General features: G+C 38.9%; 1 protein-coding gene across 8 annotated transcripts in view; it reads left to right on the top strand.

The window, feature by feature from the left end:
- LOC109425656 (protein argonaute-2) overlaps positions 1–11,164 on the top strand; it is a 129,176-nt gene extending 118,012 nt beyond the window's left edge. For 7 of the 8 annotated variants that reach the window (XM_029865562.2, XM_029865560.2, XM_029865559.2 and 4 more), the window contains 5 exons: positions 7,008–7,347; positions 7,418–7,584; positions 7,643–8,161; positions 8,247–8,416; positions 8,486–11,164. In XM_029865562.2, coding sequence (XP_029721422.2) covers positions 7,008–7,347; positions 7,418–7,584; positions 7,643–8,161; positions 8,247–8,416; positions 8,486–8,624 — 1,335 coding nt within the window. In that variant the 3' untranslated portion in view covers positions 8,625–11,164. The remainder of the gene's footprint in view (positions 1–7,007; positions 7,348–7,417; positions 7,585–7,642; positions 8,162–8,246; positions 8,417–8,485) is intronic. The other variant, XM_029865561.2, reaches the window with a different exon arrangement.
- Positions 11,165–15,891: the final 4,727 nt, after the last annotated feature.

The following is a 15,891-nucleotide window of genomic DNA, read 5'->3' as shown; positions in this document are numbered from 1 at the left end:
ACCGAAAGGCCATATTGGCGACACCAACCCTCAACTACCTGAAGGGCGTTTTGCATCAGGTCGAAAAGGGTGCTGATGCACATACCAACTAACAATGTTAGGTAGTCGTCGGCAAAACCATAAGTAGGAAAACCGCTATTATTGAGTTGCCTCAATAGCGTATCTGCTACGAGATTCCACAAAAGTGGTGATAAGACTCCCCCTTGGGGGCATCCACAAACACTCAATTTCCTAATCGCCGCTTGACACAATGTCGAGAAGCGATGTCGGTTTTTGAGCATTTGATGAATCCAATTGGAAATCATTGGAGATATACCATGACCCCGTGCGGCTTCCAATATGGCATCGAAAGGCACGTTGTCAAAGGCACCCTCGATATCTAAGAAAACACCCAAGCAGGATTGCTTTTGAGCGAATGCCTTCTCGATATCGTAAACAACTTTGTGTAAAAGAGTCACAGTGGACTTTCCAGATTGGTAAGCATGTTGGTTCACATGAAGAGGCACATTGGCCAGATGAACACCACGGATGTGATGATCGACTATGCGTTCTAAGCTTTTCAGAAGAAAAGAGGTCAAACTGATAGGTCTGAAGCTCTTTGCTTCTTCATACGACGCGCGACCCACTTTCGGAATAAACTTCACAGTAATATCCCGCCAGGATTTGGGAATATACCCTGTAGCAAAACTGCAAACAAGTAGTTGTTTCAAAACGTGTTTGAAATGATCAAATCCCTTCTGAAGCAAAATAGGATAAATCCCATCTGCCCCAGGAGATTTGAAAGGAGCAAAGCTATTAAGAGCCCACTCAATCGATTCTATAGTTACAATACTCCGAGCCGAAGCTAAAGAATCATAACTACAAGAAAAGACATCAGGATCATCCGAAGATGTAATATCCACACATCCAGGGAAGTGTGTGCTGAATAAGCATTCCAGAACTTCCTCATCAGAGGAAGTCAGATCGCCATTTGGCAAACGAAGTTCGTTCACCCGGAAATCCTTAGATTTCGCAAGGATTTTGTTTAACCGACCGACTTCACTCAAGCTGGAAACATTTGCACGAAGGTTTTTCCAGCCGGATCGTTCAGCAGATCGGAGAGCTTTCCTGTAGGCATTGCGAGCCGACCTGAAAGCCTCCGAACCAGCCGAACGTCGTCTGTTCAACTCTTTCTAGATTGTTTCCTGAGCTTGTCCAAATCAGAGTTCCACCAAGGGGTTTCTCTTGTGGTCTTTACAGAGCGTAGAGGCAGGGAAAGCTTCTTCAAAAACTTCCATGATGAAAGTCGGTGTTGTATCAACGGCATCATCTAACTCACTTTGAGTGTCAATGGATGGTGAGTATCCATGGAATTTGGCCGCAACCAACTCAGTAAGGAGATCCCAGTTGATTGACCGGGAATTCCTGAAACGCAAAGTTTGCGAAGTAACATTCACATGTGCAAAAAAGATGTAGCGATGGTCAGATAAAGATTCTTCATCCGACACATGCCAATTGGTCAACTCGTGACTAATTTTACTAGAGCAAAGCGTTGTGTCTAACACTTGCTCTCTAGCAGATACCATGAAGGTTGGGTGGTTGCCTATGTTAAGTAATCCGAGATCTGTACTACTTAAATAATCCATCAAACTGGAGCCTCTTTCGTTAATGTCTGAGGTGCCCCAGATGATATGGTGAGCATTAGCATCACTGCCAACAATTAACGGAAGGTCTTTTGAAGTACAGTATGCGATGACTTGTTTGAAAGCATTCGTAGGGGATGGTTTATCATGCGATATACACTACCCGCCAATAATATGGAATCGTTGCAATACTCAGTATTGCAGCACCCAAAAAGTTTGGCATCACCCAAAATAAGGAGGAAAAATAGAGTAAACCTAGAACCAATTAGGTTGTGGGTACGAGTTACATTTTGAAAGATAATTATAGGGGGGTCATAAATGATTTGTGCCTCAAAGACCTGAAATAATCACATTTTAAGGTGATGCCAAACTTTTTTGGGTGCTGCAATATTCAGTATGAGTGTTGCAATATGCGATTCCATATTTATGGCGGGTAGTGTATAAACTGAACAATATACGTATTTCTTGTTGACGTGTCCAACGGATACATCAATTGTGACAGCACATACATCTCTGGTGAATAATTCCGAGATAAGTGTAGCAACGATTGCGTTGCTGACAAGCACATAGGCTCGAGGCATGATACGCGAGTTTGCTATTTCATTTTTACTGAAAGTTGCAAACACCGGGTTACAAGGTTTGCTAGATGGAAATTCCCCTTACGAAAGTAATGTTCTTGGGCTAAGGCCACTTGGGCTGTACCTTCTTGCATAAGTCTGAAAAGATTGATCGTTGCTGTTCTTTTATGCTGAAGATTGATCTGAGCTATACTAACCGTAGGCAAGATTTAATTCTTCACAATTACTACACAGCAAAAAAACAGCAGCAATAAAACCAGATCGTCATCGATTGGAAAACGCCAAAGGCGAGGATGCACAGAATACACTGTGTAAATCGCATCATATAGTGACAATTTAAACTAATTAACAACATCTTCTTTATGGATCAAAAGGTCTGAGCCAGTAAAAAGAGAGAACATCTTCATAACCCCGCCCTTATTTAGCCTCCACTGCACCATTGCTTCGGATTGCGCAGTAAGGGCAAAATACTGTGGAGGGCACCCTGGTACTCTACAGACTCCGTTAGCGGTTAGGTTTCCCGAGCAGGGAATGAGAACAAACCTATAACAAACTCATTTTGTTATTGATAACAAAATGAAATCAAAATAAGTTTTCTTTCCGAATTATTTTTATTCAATATCAAATTGAGATATTATTTTGTTATCATTTCAAAAACTCAATGATAACAAGATTTGATATCAAAAATCCAAAAAAATGTTTAATATGCTTTAGTAATATTAATTATATTCACAAAATATTTGTTAAATCTACCAGAGTATTTTACTTACATATTGACACAAAATTTATAATTTGCTGATTCTGGGTAATGGTGGTCATGCTATTCATTTAAATTGGTTTGAACTTTAGTAAGTCTTTTTAGGGTGACTGGATATTATCGACAGGTCTCTTCGTTATGAGGGGGTATTCATCGGCCAAGTTGCCTGAAACTTGGTTGTATATAGCTTGGTTGGGAAAGATTTGAGGCCAACTTTGAATTCAACAGGTTTCAAAAAGCCTTCCATGACGAAGAGAACAAAACTACTTAGAATACAAAAGTTCCCAGATATCAGTTATTTCAATCTAAACACATTGCCAAATTCTATATTAAAGGCAAATGAAGTTAGATATGGCCAACCGAAGTAATTCACGTCATTCTACTGTTGAAGGTCACATATTTTACCTTTATAAAGTATTCTCGCGCGAAAAAGGATTCATCGTAGCTCCGTACCAAAATGATGAATCTCGTGATGTTTGAAGTTTTAAAAATAAGACGAATATTTATCATACATAAAAATGATGAATGCCATTTCACTTATTGTTATGCCAAACGGCCATTTTACCAATCGACTATTATGCCAGATTATGCCATTTGGCCATTATGCCAAAAGACTATGCCGAACGACATCATGCCATACCCGATAGAATTATTGTAGTAAAATATTTTCCTATCGGATGCCTTATTTTTTCAATGTAATCATTTTCCCCGGGTAACGAGGGAAAAAGCTGAGAAGCCGAATGCGACTCAATTCGTTGCTCGATGTCATTCAATTTGAGTCCCGATGCCTGTGGCTCTGAGATGTCGTGAACATCTCCCACATTTGTTTTGCTTCAGTGCATATAATCAGAAGGAAAAGCTGAAATATAATTATAGCGCATTTAGTTCACCACTGGACTATCGCACTAGTTTTCACGAGTGCGAAAACGCAAATAAAAGTGCGCGATTGCATCCAATCAACTTGGTGTCTTCAGAGCACTTATTCAGCATACATCGAAGAAATAGTGCGCCGAAGACATCAATTTGATTTGATGCAATCGCGCAGTTTTATTTACGTTTTCGCACTTATGAAAACTCAGTGCGCAGTCCAGTGGTGAACTAAATGCGGTATACCTATACAAAAATATTAAGGGCAGTTGTCCTTTGACTCCAAATTTACTTTTCTTTGTCACTTCAATGTCTATCATTAATCTTTTAGTTGAATCATGGTATAGTTATGCTTCATATCTATGCCATATTCTGATGATATCGTATCCATCACGACATTCTTCTAAATTTAAAATAAAATCTAATTGAAATGTTTACTTATTCATGTAAATTAATGCTCAATAAAATATCAAAATGAATACTAAATTTGTTATTAATTTTTAGTTATTACCCTTTAGATTTGATAACTCCCTGAGAACTGCGTATGATATCAAGTCGTAAAATGTAGATAACAAAGTGAGATATCAATTTGTTATCAATGAGAACTCATTCTGATTTCAATAAGATATTCCAGTACATTATTTTGTTATCATTTTTGTTATGTTAACACTTAAGTCATACAAAATGAAAACTCACTTTGTTATCAAAACTCGTGATATCTAAATAACTCAATTTGTTTTCAATTAGTTCTCATTCCCTGCCCCCCCTAACTATTCATTCCTAGGCACGGTAAGCATAGCCCGAGCAGGGAATGAGAACTAATTGAAAACAAATTGAGTTATTTAGATATCACGAGTTTTGATAACAAAGTGAGTTTTCATTTTGTATGACTTAAGTGTTAACATAACAAAAATGATAACAAAATAATGTACTGGAATATCTTATTGAAATCAGAATGAGTTCTCATTGATAACAAATTGATATCTCACTTTGTTATCTACATTTTACGACTTGATATCATACGCAGTTCTCAGGGAGTTATCAAATCTAAAGGGTAATAACTAAAAATTAATAACAAATTTAGTATTCATTTTGATATTTTATTGAGCATTAATTTACATGAATAAGTAAACATTTCAATTAGATTTTATTTTAAATTTAGAAGAATGTCGTGATGGATACGATATCATCAGAATATGGCATAGATATGCAGCATAACTATACCATGATTCAACTAAAAGATTAATGATAGACATTGAAGTGACAAAGAAAAGTAAATTTGGAGTCAAAGGACAACTGCCCTTAATATTTTTGTATAGGTATACCGCATTTAGTTCACCACTGGACTGCGCACTGAGTTTTCATAAGTGCGAAAACGTAAATAAAACTGCGCGATTGCATCAAATCAAATTGATGTCTTCGGCGCACTATTTCTTCGATGTATGCTGAATAAGTGCTCTGAAGACACCAAGTTGATTGGATGCAATCGCGCACTTTTATTTGCGTTTTCGCACTCGTGAAAACTAGTGCGATAGTCCAGTGGTGAACTAAATGCGCTATAATTATATTTCAGCTTTTCCTTCTGATTATATGCACTGAAGCAAAACAAATGTGGGAGATGTTCACGACATCTCAGAGCCACAGGCATCGGGACTCAAATTGAATGACATCGAGCAACGAATTGAGTCGCATTCGGCTTCTCAGCTTTTTCCCTCGTTACCCGGGGAAAATGATTACATTGAAAAAATAAGGCATCCGATAGGAAAATATTTTACTACAATAATTCTATCGGGTATGGCATGATGTCGTTCGGCATAGTCTTTTGGCATAATGGCCAAATGGCATAATCTGGCATAATAGTCGATTGGTAAAATGGCCGTTTGGCATAACAATAAGTGAAATGGCATTCATCATTTTTATGTATGATAAATATTCGTCTTATTTTTAAAACTTCAAACATCACGAGATTCATCATTTTGGTACGGAGCTACGATGAATCCTTTTTCGCGCGAGAATACTTTATAAAGGTAAAATATGTGACCTTCAACAGTAGAATGACGTGAATTACTTCGGTTGGCCATATCTAACTTCATTTGCCTTTAATATAGAATTTGGCAATGTGTTTAGATTGAAATAACTGATATCTGGGAACTTTTGTATTCTAAGTAGTTTTGTTCTCTTCGTCATGGAAGGCTTTTTGAAACCTGTTGAATTCAAAGTTGGCCTCAAATCTTTCCCAACCAAGCTATATACAACCAAGTTTCAGGCAACTTGGCCGATGAATACCCCCTCATAACGAAGAGACCTGTCGATAATATCCAGTCACCCTAAAAAGACTTACTAAAGTTCAAACCAATTTAAATGAATAGCATGACCACCATTACCCAGAATCAGCAAATTATAAATTTTGTGTCAATATGTAAGTAAAATACTCTGGTAGATTTAACAAATATTTTGTGAATATAATTAATATTACTAAAGCATATTAAACATTTTTTTGGATTTTTGATATCAAATCTTGTTATCATTGAGTTTTTGAAATGATAACAAAATAATATCTCAATTTGATATTGAATAAAAATAATTCGGAAAGAAAACTTATTTTGATTTCATTTTGTTATCAATAACAAAATGAGTTATCAATTTGTTATAGGTTTGTTCTCATTCCCTGCTCGGGAGAGTTGCATCACAACCTGAATTAGGGGTCACCTGTTTAGTGGACTTTTACCACCGGAATAGGCGGTCCATAGTGTTATTCTTAGTCAATTGAGACAACCGCTACCGACACTACAAAGCTATCTAGGCTGATCGAGAAAATAAGTTAGTATTGATGATCAACTTCATATGGGCTCGAACAGTCCGAGATATTTGGGTGTTGATGATAATTCTCATTCCATCATCGTTGTTATCTTCCATGTCCAACAAGTCGGCGGGAGGTAGGTGTTGATAGGCAGGATACCGAATACCTAAGGTGCACCTCTATTTCCTTGAGGTTGACTCCCCGCTCCAAAACGGCTTACCTTTAAGAAAACTTGAAACTACAGTTGTCAGGCAAAAAAACTTTTCCTGAACATTCCAAGCCATCGTCACCTCGTCAGAGTTCACCCGCTAGAGCACCCTCCTAAGTTAGTTAGCTTTAAGAAATCGCCTTTGTCAAGTGGCACGTTAAAATCAGCGAACAAGTTACCTTCTGGTCCACAGAATAAGGTGAGCTTAGCATTACCAAACCAAGGGGTTTGGGACATGCGAGGCAAACAATTTTTCACCGGCGTCGAAATCCGCGTCTGGGCCATTGCGTGCTTCGCGCCGCAGCGAACCGTCCGGGAGGACGCCCTGAGGAACTTCACCCAGCAGCTGCAGAAGATCTCCAACGATGCCGGAATGCCGATCATCGGGCAGCCGTGTTTCTGCAAGTACGCCACCGGACCGGACCAGGTCGAGCCCATGTTCAGATACCTGAAGAACACGTTCAACGCGTTGCAGCTGGTGGTGGTCGTGCTGCCCGGAAAGACTCCGGTTTATGGTAAGTTGAGATGACCTAACGATCATTCATTTGAGATGTTCTTTATGTTTATTCCGTATGTATTCAACAGCGGAAGTCAAGCGCGTTGGCGACACCGTGCTAGGAATGGCAACCCAGTGCGTCCAAGCCAAAAATGTGAACAAAACATCACCGCAGACACTGTCCAATCTCTGCCTGAAGATCAACGTCAAACTGGGTGGAATCAACTCGATCCTCGTGCCATCAATCAGACCAAAGGTGAGACTATAACCGTCCTTGTTGTACAGATCAAATTTTTAACTACTGTTCTGTGCAGGTATTCGACGAACCGGTCATCTTCTTGGGCGCGGACGTAACTCACCCACCGGCCGGAGACAACAAGAAGCCCTCGATTGCGGCCGTGGTCGGATCGATGGATGCCCATCCATCGCGATACGCCGCCACGGTCCGGGTGCAGCAGCACCGTCAGGAAATTATCCAGGAGCTGAGCAGTATGGTTCGGGAGTTGCTGATCATGTTCTACAAATCGACCGGAGGTTTCAAGCCCCATCGGATCATCCTCTATCGGGACGGTGTGTCGGAGGGTCAGTTCCCGCATGTGCTGCAGCATGAGCTGACGGCCATCCGCGAGGCGTGCATCAAGCTGGAAGCCGACTACAAGCCGGGCATCACGTTCATTGTGGTGCAGAAGCGTCACCACACGAGACTGTTCTGCGCAGACAAGAAGGAACAGAGCGGCAAGTCGGGCAACATTCCGGCCGGTACGACCGTGGACGTGGGCATCACCCATCCGACCGAGTTCGATTTCTATCTCTGCAGTCACCAGGGAATTCAGGTGAGTTTTCGTGACGGCGACGACGATGATTTTGATCGCATTTTGTTTTACTTACCCCGGTGTCCCCTGCTTTTCATTAATTTAGGGCACCAGTCGCCCGTCTCACTACCACGTCCTGTGGGACGACAATCACTTCGAGTCGGACGAGCTCCAGTGCCTGACGTATCAACTGTGCCACACCTATGTCCGGTGCACCCGTTCCGTTTCGATTCCGGCACCGGCATACTATGCTCACTTGGTGGCATTCCGAGCCAGGTAAGGATTATCAGAGAATTGAGTTTACTAAGAGAAGATTATTTTACAATTTTTGTTTTTCTAAAAAAGGTACCACTTGGTCGAGAAAGAACACGATTCGGGCGAAGGATCTCACCAGAGTGGTTGCTCCGAGGACAGGACGCCGGGCGCGATGGCTCGTGCAATCACCGTACATGCCGATACCAAAAAAGTTATGTACTTTGCTTAAAGAAAGTATTTTTTACAATTTGTTCGATTTATCAGTTATTTTTATTAGTTTGTACGAAATTTTACACATATTTATATGCAATTGAGAACTATTTTCTCGTCTGGAAAACGCGTGATTTTCAAAAACTTCAACAATTTAGTAGCATGCTTATTGATAACAACCAGAAAACAAGCACTTTTTCGTCGCAAACGCCAGCTGAAACAAACAGAACTCAACTGAAACACGCAAACACAGAAAAAATCATCAGCAGAATAATAACAAACGGTCGATGTTATATTGCTACAGTCAGGATTAGTAAAGTGTATGAATTATTATTTAATATATTGCTTACCTTTCAGCTACTAAAAAGCATCCAATTAGTAATTACTTAAACACAGTTTAGTGTTAGGGACTTAGTTTTCCGAGCAGCAAGAATTGTGCAACTCCACGGAAAGGCAAACCACGGCATCGTAGCTAGGCAGGGCAGCAGCAACTAAGGTAGGAGAACAAGAGAGGCATCCCTCAAACAAAACGAATTACAAACTCGAGCAATAGCAATGCAAGAAAAGCTTCTCGTGGATTTTTAGTTTTTAGGTTTCACAATTGTGTAATTTTACTATATCGCCAGCCAAACATACTTGATCAGCGCGTTACTACTATTATGTATGATTGCAACGTATATTTACTCACCTCTTTGTATAGGCGAACCAACACCAATTGTAAACAACAAACAACACAACAAGGTTTCTTTACATTTATAATTAATGTTTACTTTATTGCTCAAAGACGAACATTTGATAGGTTTCGAAAAACGGCTTTAAAACCCCACAAAAGCAACTAAAGATTGTGAACTCTTCGGAAAATTTCATATAGCTTCCAATTTAGTTTTATTATACTATATTATAAATTCTACTCTTATAATTGTACATTAGTTGTACGAACAACACACGCCTTACATCCTAGCGTTTAAGTGAAGAGGCTTTTCAAGGGACGACACCACAGAAACACACAACTCACAACTCACTCACCGACGACATCTAGAAACACAGCTCCAGCAACAGTAACAGAAACAATATCTTCTTATAAGCGTAATGTGAAAGCAACAAAGCGAAAACAAGGGAAACTAATTTTATTGAAAACAGTTAACAATCCACAACCACACACCAATACATACAGACAGACAAACACAAACACTTACTACCATTACTTAGTGATTTTTGTTGTCCTGTATCAACTAAACTCACCTAGTTTGCGTTTGTTAGTAGTACCTAGTTAACTAGTTATTCTATGATGGAAACGCGAGGATCGAGGACGACGACGACGATATGATTGTGATGGAAATTGTTTAGAATACATCAACACGAATTGTGATATTTTTTCGAGTATGAAAACTGTTTTGATTTGAAATCGCGATTCCTGAATTCCGACCAACCCCTGGAGTTTTTCGCGTATATGTTTCTCTTTTTTTAGCATTTATACCGAAATCTCCACAGGAGTTTCCCTCAGAATGTTTCTCAGATGTTGTCACGGAATTTCTCTTGAATAATTTTGCGCGATTCCTTGTGGTGTTCTCTTGGGATTTCTCCAGGAGATCTTCCCGGGATTTCTCTCAGAAACCATGTTACTGTCGTTACTTGTTCTGTGACTTAGTTGGTTAAAGCGCCGATCTTGCGAATTCGGAGTCGTGGGTTCCAATCCCACCAGAACGCGATTTTTTCACAACTTCATCTCTCAGTGCCTTTTAATTACAAGTTTTTCCAGTATGTATTTTCTAGAGTTTCTTTAGCCCAAGTAAGATTTTGATGATCAATTGGCCTTGAGAGATTTTGAGAACCGTCAAAAAAACAACCTTATACCTTTTATTTTGGTTTTATGACGGTTCTTATGACGTCTTCTAGTCTATTTGACTAAAAAATGTCACTAGGGAGGAATATTTTTGGGAATTCTGCTAGAGCTCCTTCAAGTATTTATTCAAGGGCCTTCACGAGAATATTCTGCATGGGATATTCCGGGGATTTCATCCGATGTGTCTCCTGTAATTACTTCAAGAAATTTCAGAGAACTTCCTAAATCCGTTCACACCATGTAAAACAAATGAGATGAAAGGAATTAGGAATCGAAAAAAAGTGATTGGAATTAGGTGAGGTTACGGTAGGACATCTCGATTAAAAAATCTGGGTGTGATCCCGCCAAGAAATATTGGGGAAATTCCAAGAGGAAATCTTAAAACTTCTGAGAGAAATCTCAGGAGAAATTACGGCCAAAATCCCGCTAAGAAACCTAAGAGAAATCCCGGAAAACTCTTTGGAAGAAATCTCTGGAAGAGCTTCTGCAGAAAATCCTCAAAAATCCTGGGAAAAACTGTTGAAAAGCCATCCCGGAGAACCATTTTAGGATAACTTTTGGAAGAATTTCCGGAAAGAATCCAGCGAAAAGTTCTGGAAACTTATCGGGAACATCACTGACAGAAATCCCGGGAGGTACTTCTGAAGAGACTCCGTGAAAAACTCCTGCAATAATCCCGGCAGGAACTTTGGTAGAAATCCCAAGAGCAACTCTCAGGCATCTCGAAAAAGCTCCGGAAATTCTCGGAAGGAGCTCTCACGTAAAAAAAAACATGAAGATGTGGAGTCTTGAGAGAAACTCCTGGAAAATCCAAAAACTAAAATCTCCGGCAAACATCTAGTAAAACGAAACCTTTGAAAAATACAAGAACAAACTCGCGGGAAGAATTCAGTGAGAAACTACTGAAAGCATTTGAAGAAGGCACAGCCGTAGAATTCAAGGAAGAATCTTCCTCTCTTAGAAATTATATCGAGGGAAATTATCAAAAAAAAAAAAAATCGCAACGAATTCTGAACAGATTTCCTAGCAAATTCCTCATCAAATCTGATGAAGTTTCTAATTCTTGAGACAGTTCTTTAGATCACATGTTCGTGCTCATTCTGTGAATGGAGTGACGTGACAAAAGTCGGATTCGTATTTCGAGGTGAGAAATCTGGACTTGAATGAAGTGACTCGCCGTGTAAATCAAATGGAGATTTCTCTCCTCGATATGCGAATCTGACTTTTGTCACGTTGCTCCACCCGCAGAATGAGTACAATTGACCATTCTCGCCTCACCCGACTCGCAGAATATGCCTGAGATGTGCTCATCCTACGAGCAGAGTGACGTGACGTTGCTCGGCTTGCATACCGAGGTGAAAAAAACTTATCTTGAATAAGGAGACTTTTCATGTGATCAATCTACGAGTGGAGTGACGTGACGCAGCTCGACTCGCATACCGAGTTGAGCAAACTCAACTCGAACGAAGTGACACGCGGTGTTAATGAAATGGAGTGTTGAGCTGCGTCACGTCACTCCATTCGTAGAATATGTCCATCGATAAATCGCCTTCTATTAAACAGTTTTCATTTTAAAAAATATCGCTGTTCGATTGATAACAAACAATCAAACAACTCAGCTGTAAGCCAATCTCTTTGGGAATCGAAAGGATCACTTTTTAGGGAACAAATCTCATCCAAACGCAATAGGTGCGCAAACCCCTGGAACACAAAATACGAAAATTTAGACATTCCTCAAAATCAGACAATCGTGCATCCAATGTCTGATCAAACGAAAAGGGCGAAAATAAACCATTCTTATTGTTTTTCGTTTTTTGTTTTACTATTAATGTGTTTATTTTTTCGGTACACCCTTTAGAACGTGAACGTGTGTTACTAACTACTAATCGATAAAGAAGTACTCAAGCCGATTAACTTATTACCTAAACTAAAAGAAAAAATGCATAAAAATGGCGGACACGTGCGTCCCAGTGCGTGTCCCGCACACGAAATCAAACAAGGGAGTAATTTTATAAGTAGTGAAAATCTATTCGTTTCAACAACCTCACAGTCCCACACAAACCAACAACACTCACACACACACCCTCTCTCTGTCTCTCTTTCCGATGATCATCAATAATAAGGACGGCGCGAATAACGGTCGTGTTCTAATTGTCTATTTTTTGTTGTATACTAATCGTAAGAAATCAAATCACGCAAAAGGAGCCAATCGAAGAAGAAGAAGAAGGTGTGAGAGCCTATTAATGAAACGCGAAACTTAATGAAGAGAAAAAATGGTGGACGAGTAACCCAATAAAACTTTGAAACGATGAAACAATGCCACTACACTTCATATATGGGAATAACTTTAATCGAGCTGTAAGTAAAGTCGCATACTTAGTTGGTAAGTCAGGACGGTGAAAACAATGCGAAGGAGAAAACAAAGGATTCAATTAGTGAGTAGAAAAATAAAACTGCAAAACAGCTCTTATCCTGCACCACGATTTACTAGGAATTAGGATTACTGTTTATAGAGAAAAAAATGGATGTATCTCTCAATGTGTTGTGTATTTTTTTTTCCTTACAAGCGACGGTTCAACCCCCGGGAAATATGCGGTCACATTGGGGTTTATCAGACAAGCCCCAGACCGCCTAAGCAAACAATTAATTCAATGTGCGTATGAAAGACCAGATGAATTTAAATAAAAAGAACACTTACCCAACGTTAAAGAAGCAGCAAAGAAAACGGAGACATAAAACAATACACGGTACATTAGTTCGTAAGGATTTTAACCAAAAAAAAAACATAAGGAGAAAACAAAACGGAGAATCAATCTACGCACCATTTTTTGAAAAGGGTAAACGAAAATCTTTGTTGGACATATGCAAAAACGCGATCAAAGTCATGAGTTATTATATTTAATTAGGAGCAACGTTAACACATTTCTCACAAATCACGAAAGAATACACCAAAATGAGTAAATTATTTATCATTATTTTTTTTCAATGATGGAAGACGAAAGAACAATGAAAAAAGTCGGATTAAATAAGTTCGGTGCGTTAGGCAAACTTTAGGAAAACATCTTGAGCAATCTCTTCAATTTGGTTATACATGTCGGGAAAACTGCTAATCAAGATATGTTCAAACCTATGTCTTGGAATTATAACCGGACTCCATTTCGCTCATTCAAAATGTTAACTTTTGCAACGCATCTTCAATTCAGTCGTTTTTATAACATGGTTTATGAAGCAGACAGAGACAGCGACGTCTTGGATGAAGTTGTGCTTCTCTTCGATGTTTAGTACATGTTTCTCTTGCTTTCCAGAGTCTTTGCCATGCAGACACAGCCACGACTGTCCTCGAAAATTGTCACCAGGATTGGTAATCTCCAAAATGTCGTAGATTCATAAGCATTCAGTTGCCACCAGTGCTTGAAAAGTTTAACAAATTTTGCTGGAATCGCTCGAGATACCCAAACGGCATAACACATATCTAGACAGACGCAGAGCATGGTATATCATGCAACCGAGCAGCTCCCGGTATGTCTCATTGGCAGTAGATCCTTTGCGAGGCAACTGCTGTGATCCTTTATATTTTGTAGCCCTTTATAATCCCTTCCTGCCAAGATTGCCAAGGATTAAGTCATCACCGTTCTTCGTCAAGCTGAACACCACCGGAAACGGTAGTCGTTCCAGCGAGTCAAGAAATACAGGCCTTTTCAGTTGACAAGTCCGTGTATGCCACTGTTTACAACTGCCAAACAAAGGCGCAAACGCTGAACTGTCATTTTCATAGGAGAACTGTCAAAGGCTCCCAAAATCAGCTGATTTTGAACATCTTTTGATTAGGCCTATTGTCACGTTGATCAAATGGATTACGCTGCCGTTTGACGTGGATGACTTATCACGGTTCTCTATGAAACCATCACTTCCTTGTTCTTCATTTGGCTGGTGTAACCACATTTGTTGCACTTTCCTTTGAATTTGTCACCACGCTTCCTTCGTTGTTGGTTGGTGTAGAGTACGAGATATTCGGAGTTCGTATGAATTAAGAATAACTAAAGTTTAAATAATATTCATGAACTCGCACTCCGTGTTTATTGTTGTTCCACTTCCTGTCATCCACCGAGCCTAACTGCCCCATCGTGTCAATGCCTACTATGATCTTTACAATCTCCATTTCTATGCGTAGTAATAGATCCTACAACCCCCCCTTACTTTTATTATGATAATGTGGTGTGGTGTGGTGTATTGTGTTTAATAATTTGTGGTTCTTCCTTCGTTTCACTCACTTGTCCTCGTCATCAAACCTAGGCTCTCTTGTTTATTTTTTTATGTAATAACTTCTTAATATTCTCTACCTTTATGCAAACTAATTTCTATTAAAGTGTCACTACCATAATTAGCACTCTAGTTAATGTCCTACTATCACCCATTAATAGTGTTATCACTTAACTTCCTAAATCATTATTCTAGTTTCTGACATTATTCTTTGAATTGTTTAAAACAATGTTTCAATCGACCTGCCCTGTAACGTCTAGTTAGCATGTTGCATAAAACTCTGGATTCATGTTACGTATACGTTTCACCTACGGATTCCTCGTTGGGCGTCATGACCATGTTACGGCGTTGTTAGTAATTGCATCATCAATGTTTGCGTATGCTCCGCTCTCTTCCCATTCACAAAAGGCTTCATGATCTTCCGCTATAATAAAAATTCCAAGTTAATAAACACACATTTAAACTCTTCACTTCATGTGTATAATGAAGATCTATTCTTTCACAATATCCACGTATGTTTCTGTTTCTTCTTTTCTCGAGGTTTAGATGCTCCAATTCCTTCTGCCATCGAATCTGTAAAAGTTGTTGCTAAAAAACGTTATTAAATTATTGCATTTCTATTGCTCTTAATTTTTTTTTCTAGTTTCTTTATTTATAGCTGAAAAAATGTACCTTTTTTTATTTTTTTTTTAGTGGATCCCAAATCGATGGGAATAAATGGAAGAATCTGTTTTGATTAGAGCATATACGAATTTCTCGTTGATACATTACCAATAGGTTCCCTTAAATGTTCCTCAGTATTATTCCTTTTTTTACGTGACTTTAAATGTAACTTTAACGTTTACCAATGTTAATTTACTTTAAACTAAAAATGTATATCAATAAAATTTGAATTTGAAAACATGGAATTATTGTCAGTCTTTGATCATCTGGCACTCATAATTAAATAGAATGAGTTTCGCTGACAAATGAAACAATTTTATATATTTTATATAATTAAAATAGTCTAAATTCTATGAACAAGCATTGTATTCAAAAGAACAAGTTGTCATTAAAAAATCAATAAAATTTATTTCTTATATGGCATTACAACTTTAGATCTGTTGCGTTCATAATTATAAACAATGATGCTTATAGAAACTCACCAATGAGTTTCAATACTTGCATCCTTGTGTTTGTACTT

This window comes from Aedes albopictus, chromosome 3 (assembly GCF_035046485.1).
Source record: "Aedes albopictus strain Foshan chromosome 3, AalbF5, whole genome shotgun sequence".
Classification (NCBI taxonomy): Eukaryota; Metazoa; Arthropoda; class Insecta; order Diptera; family Culicidae; genus Aedes; species Aedes albopictus.
Note: the sequence above shows the minus strand (reverse complement) of the source record. Positions and strands in the feature narration are given on the sequence as shown.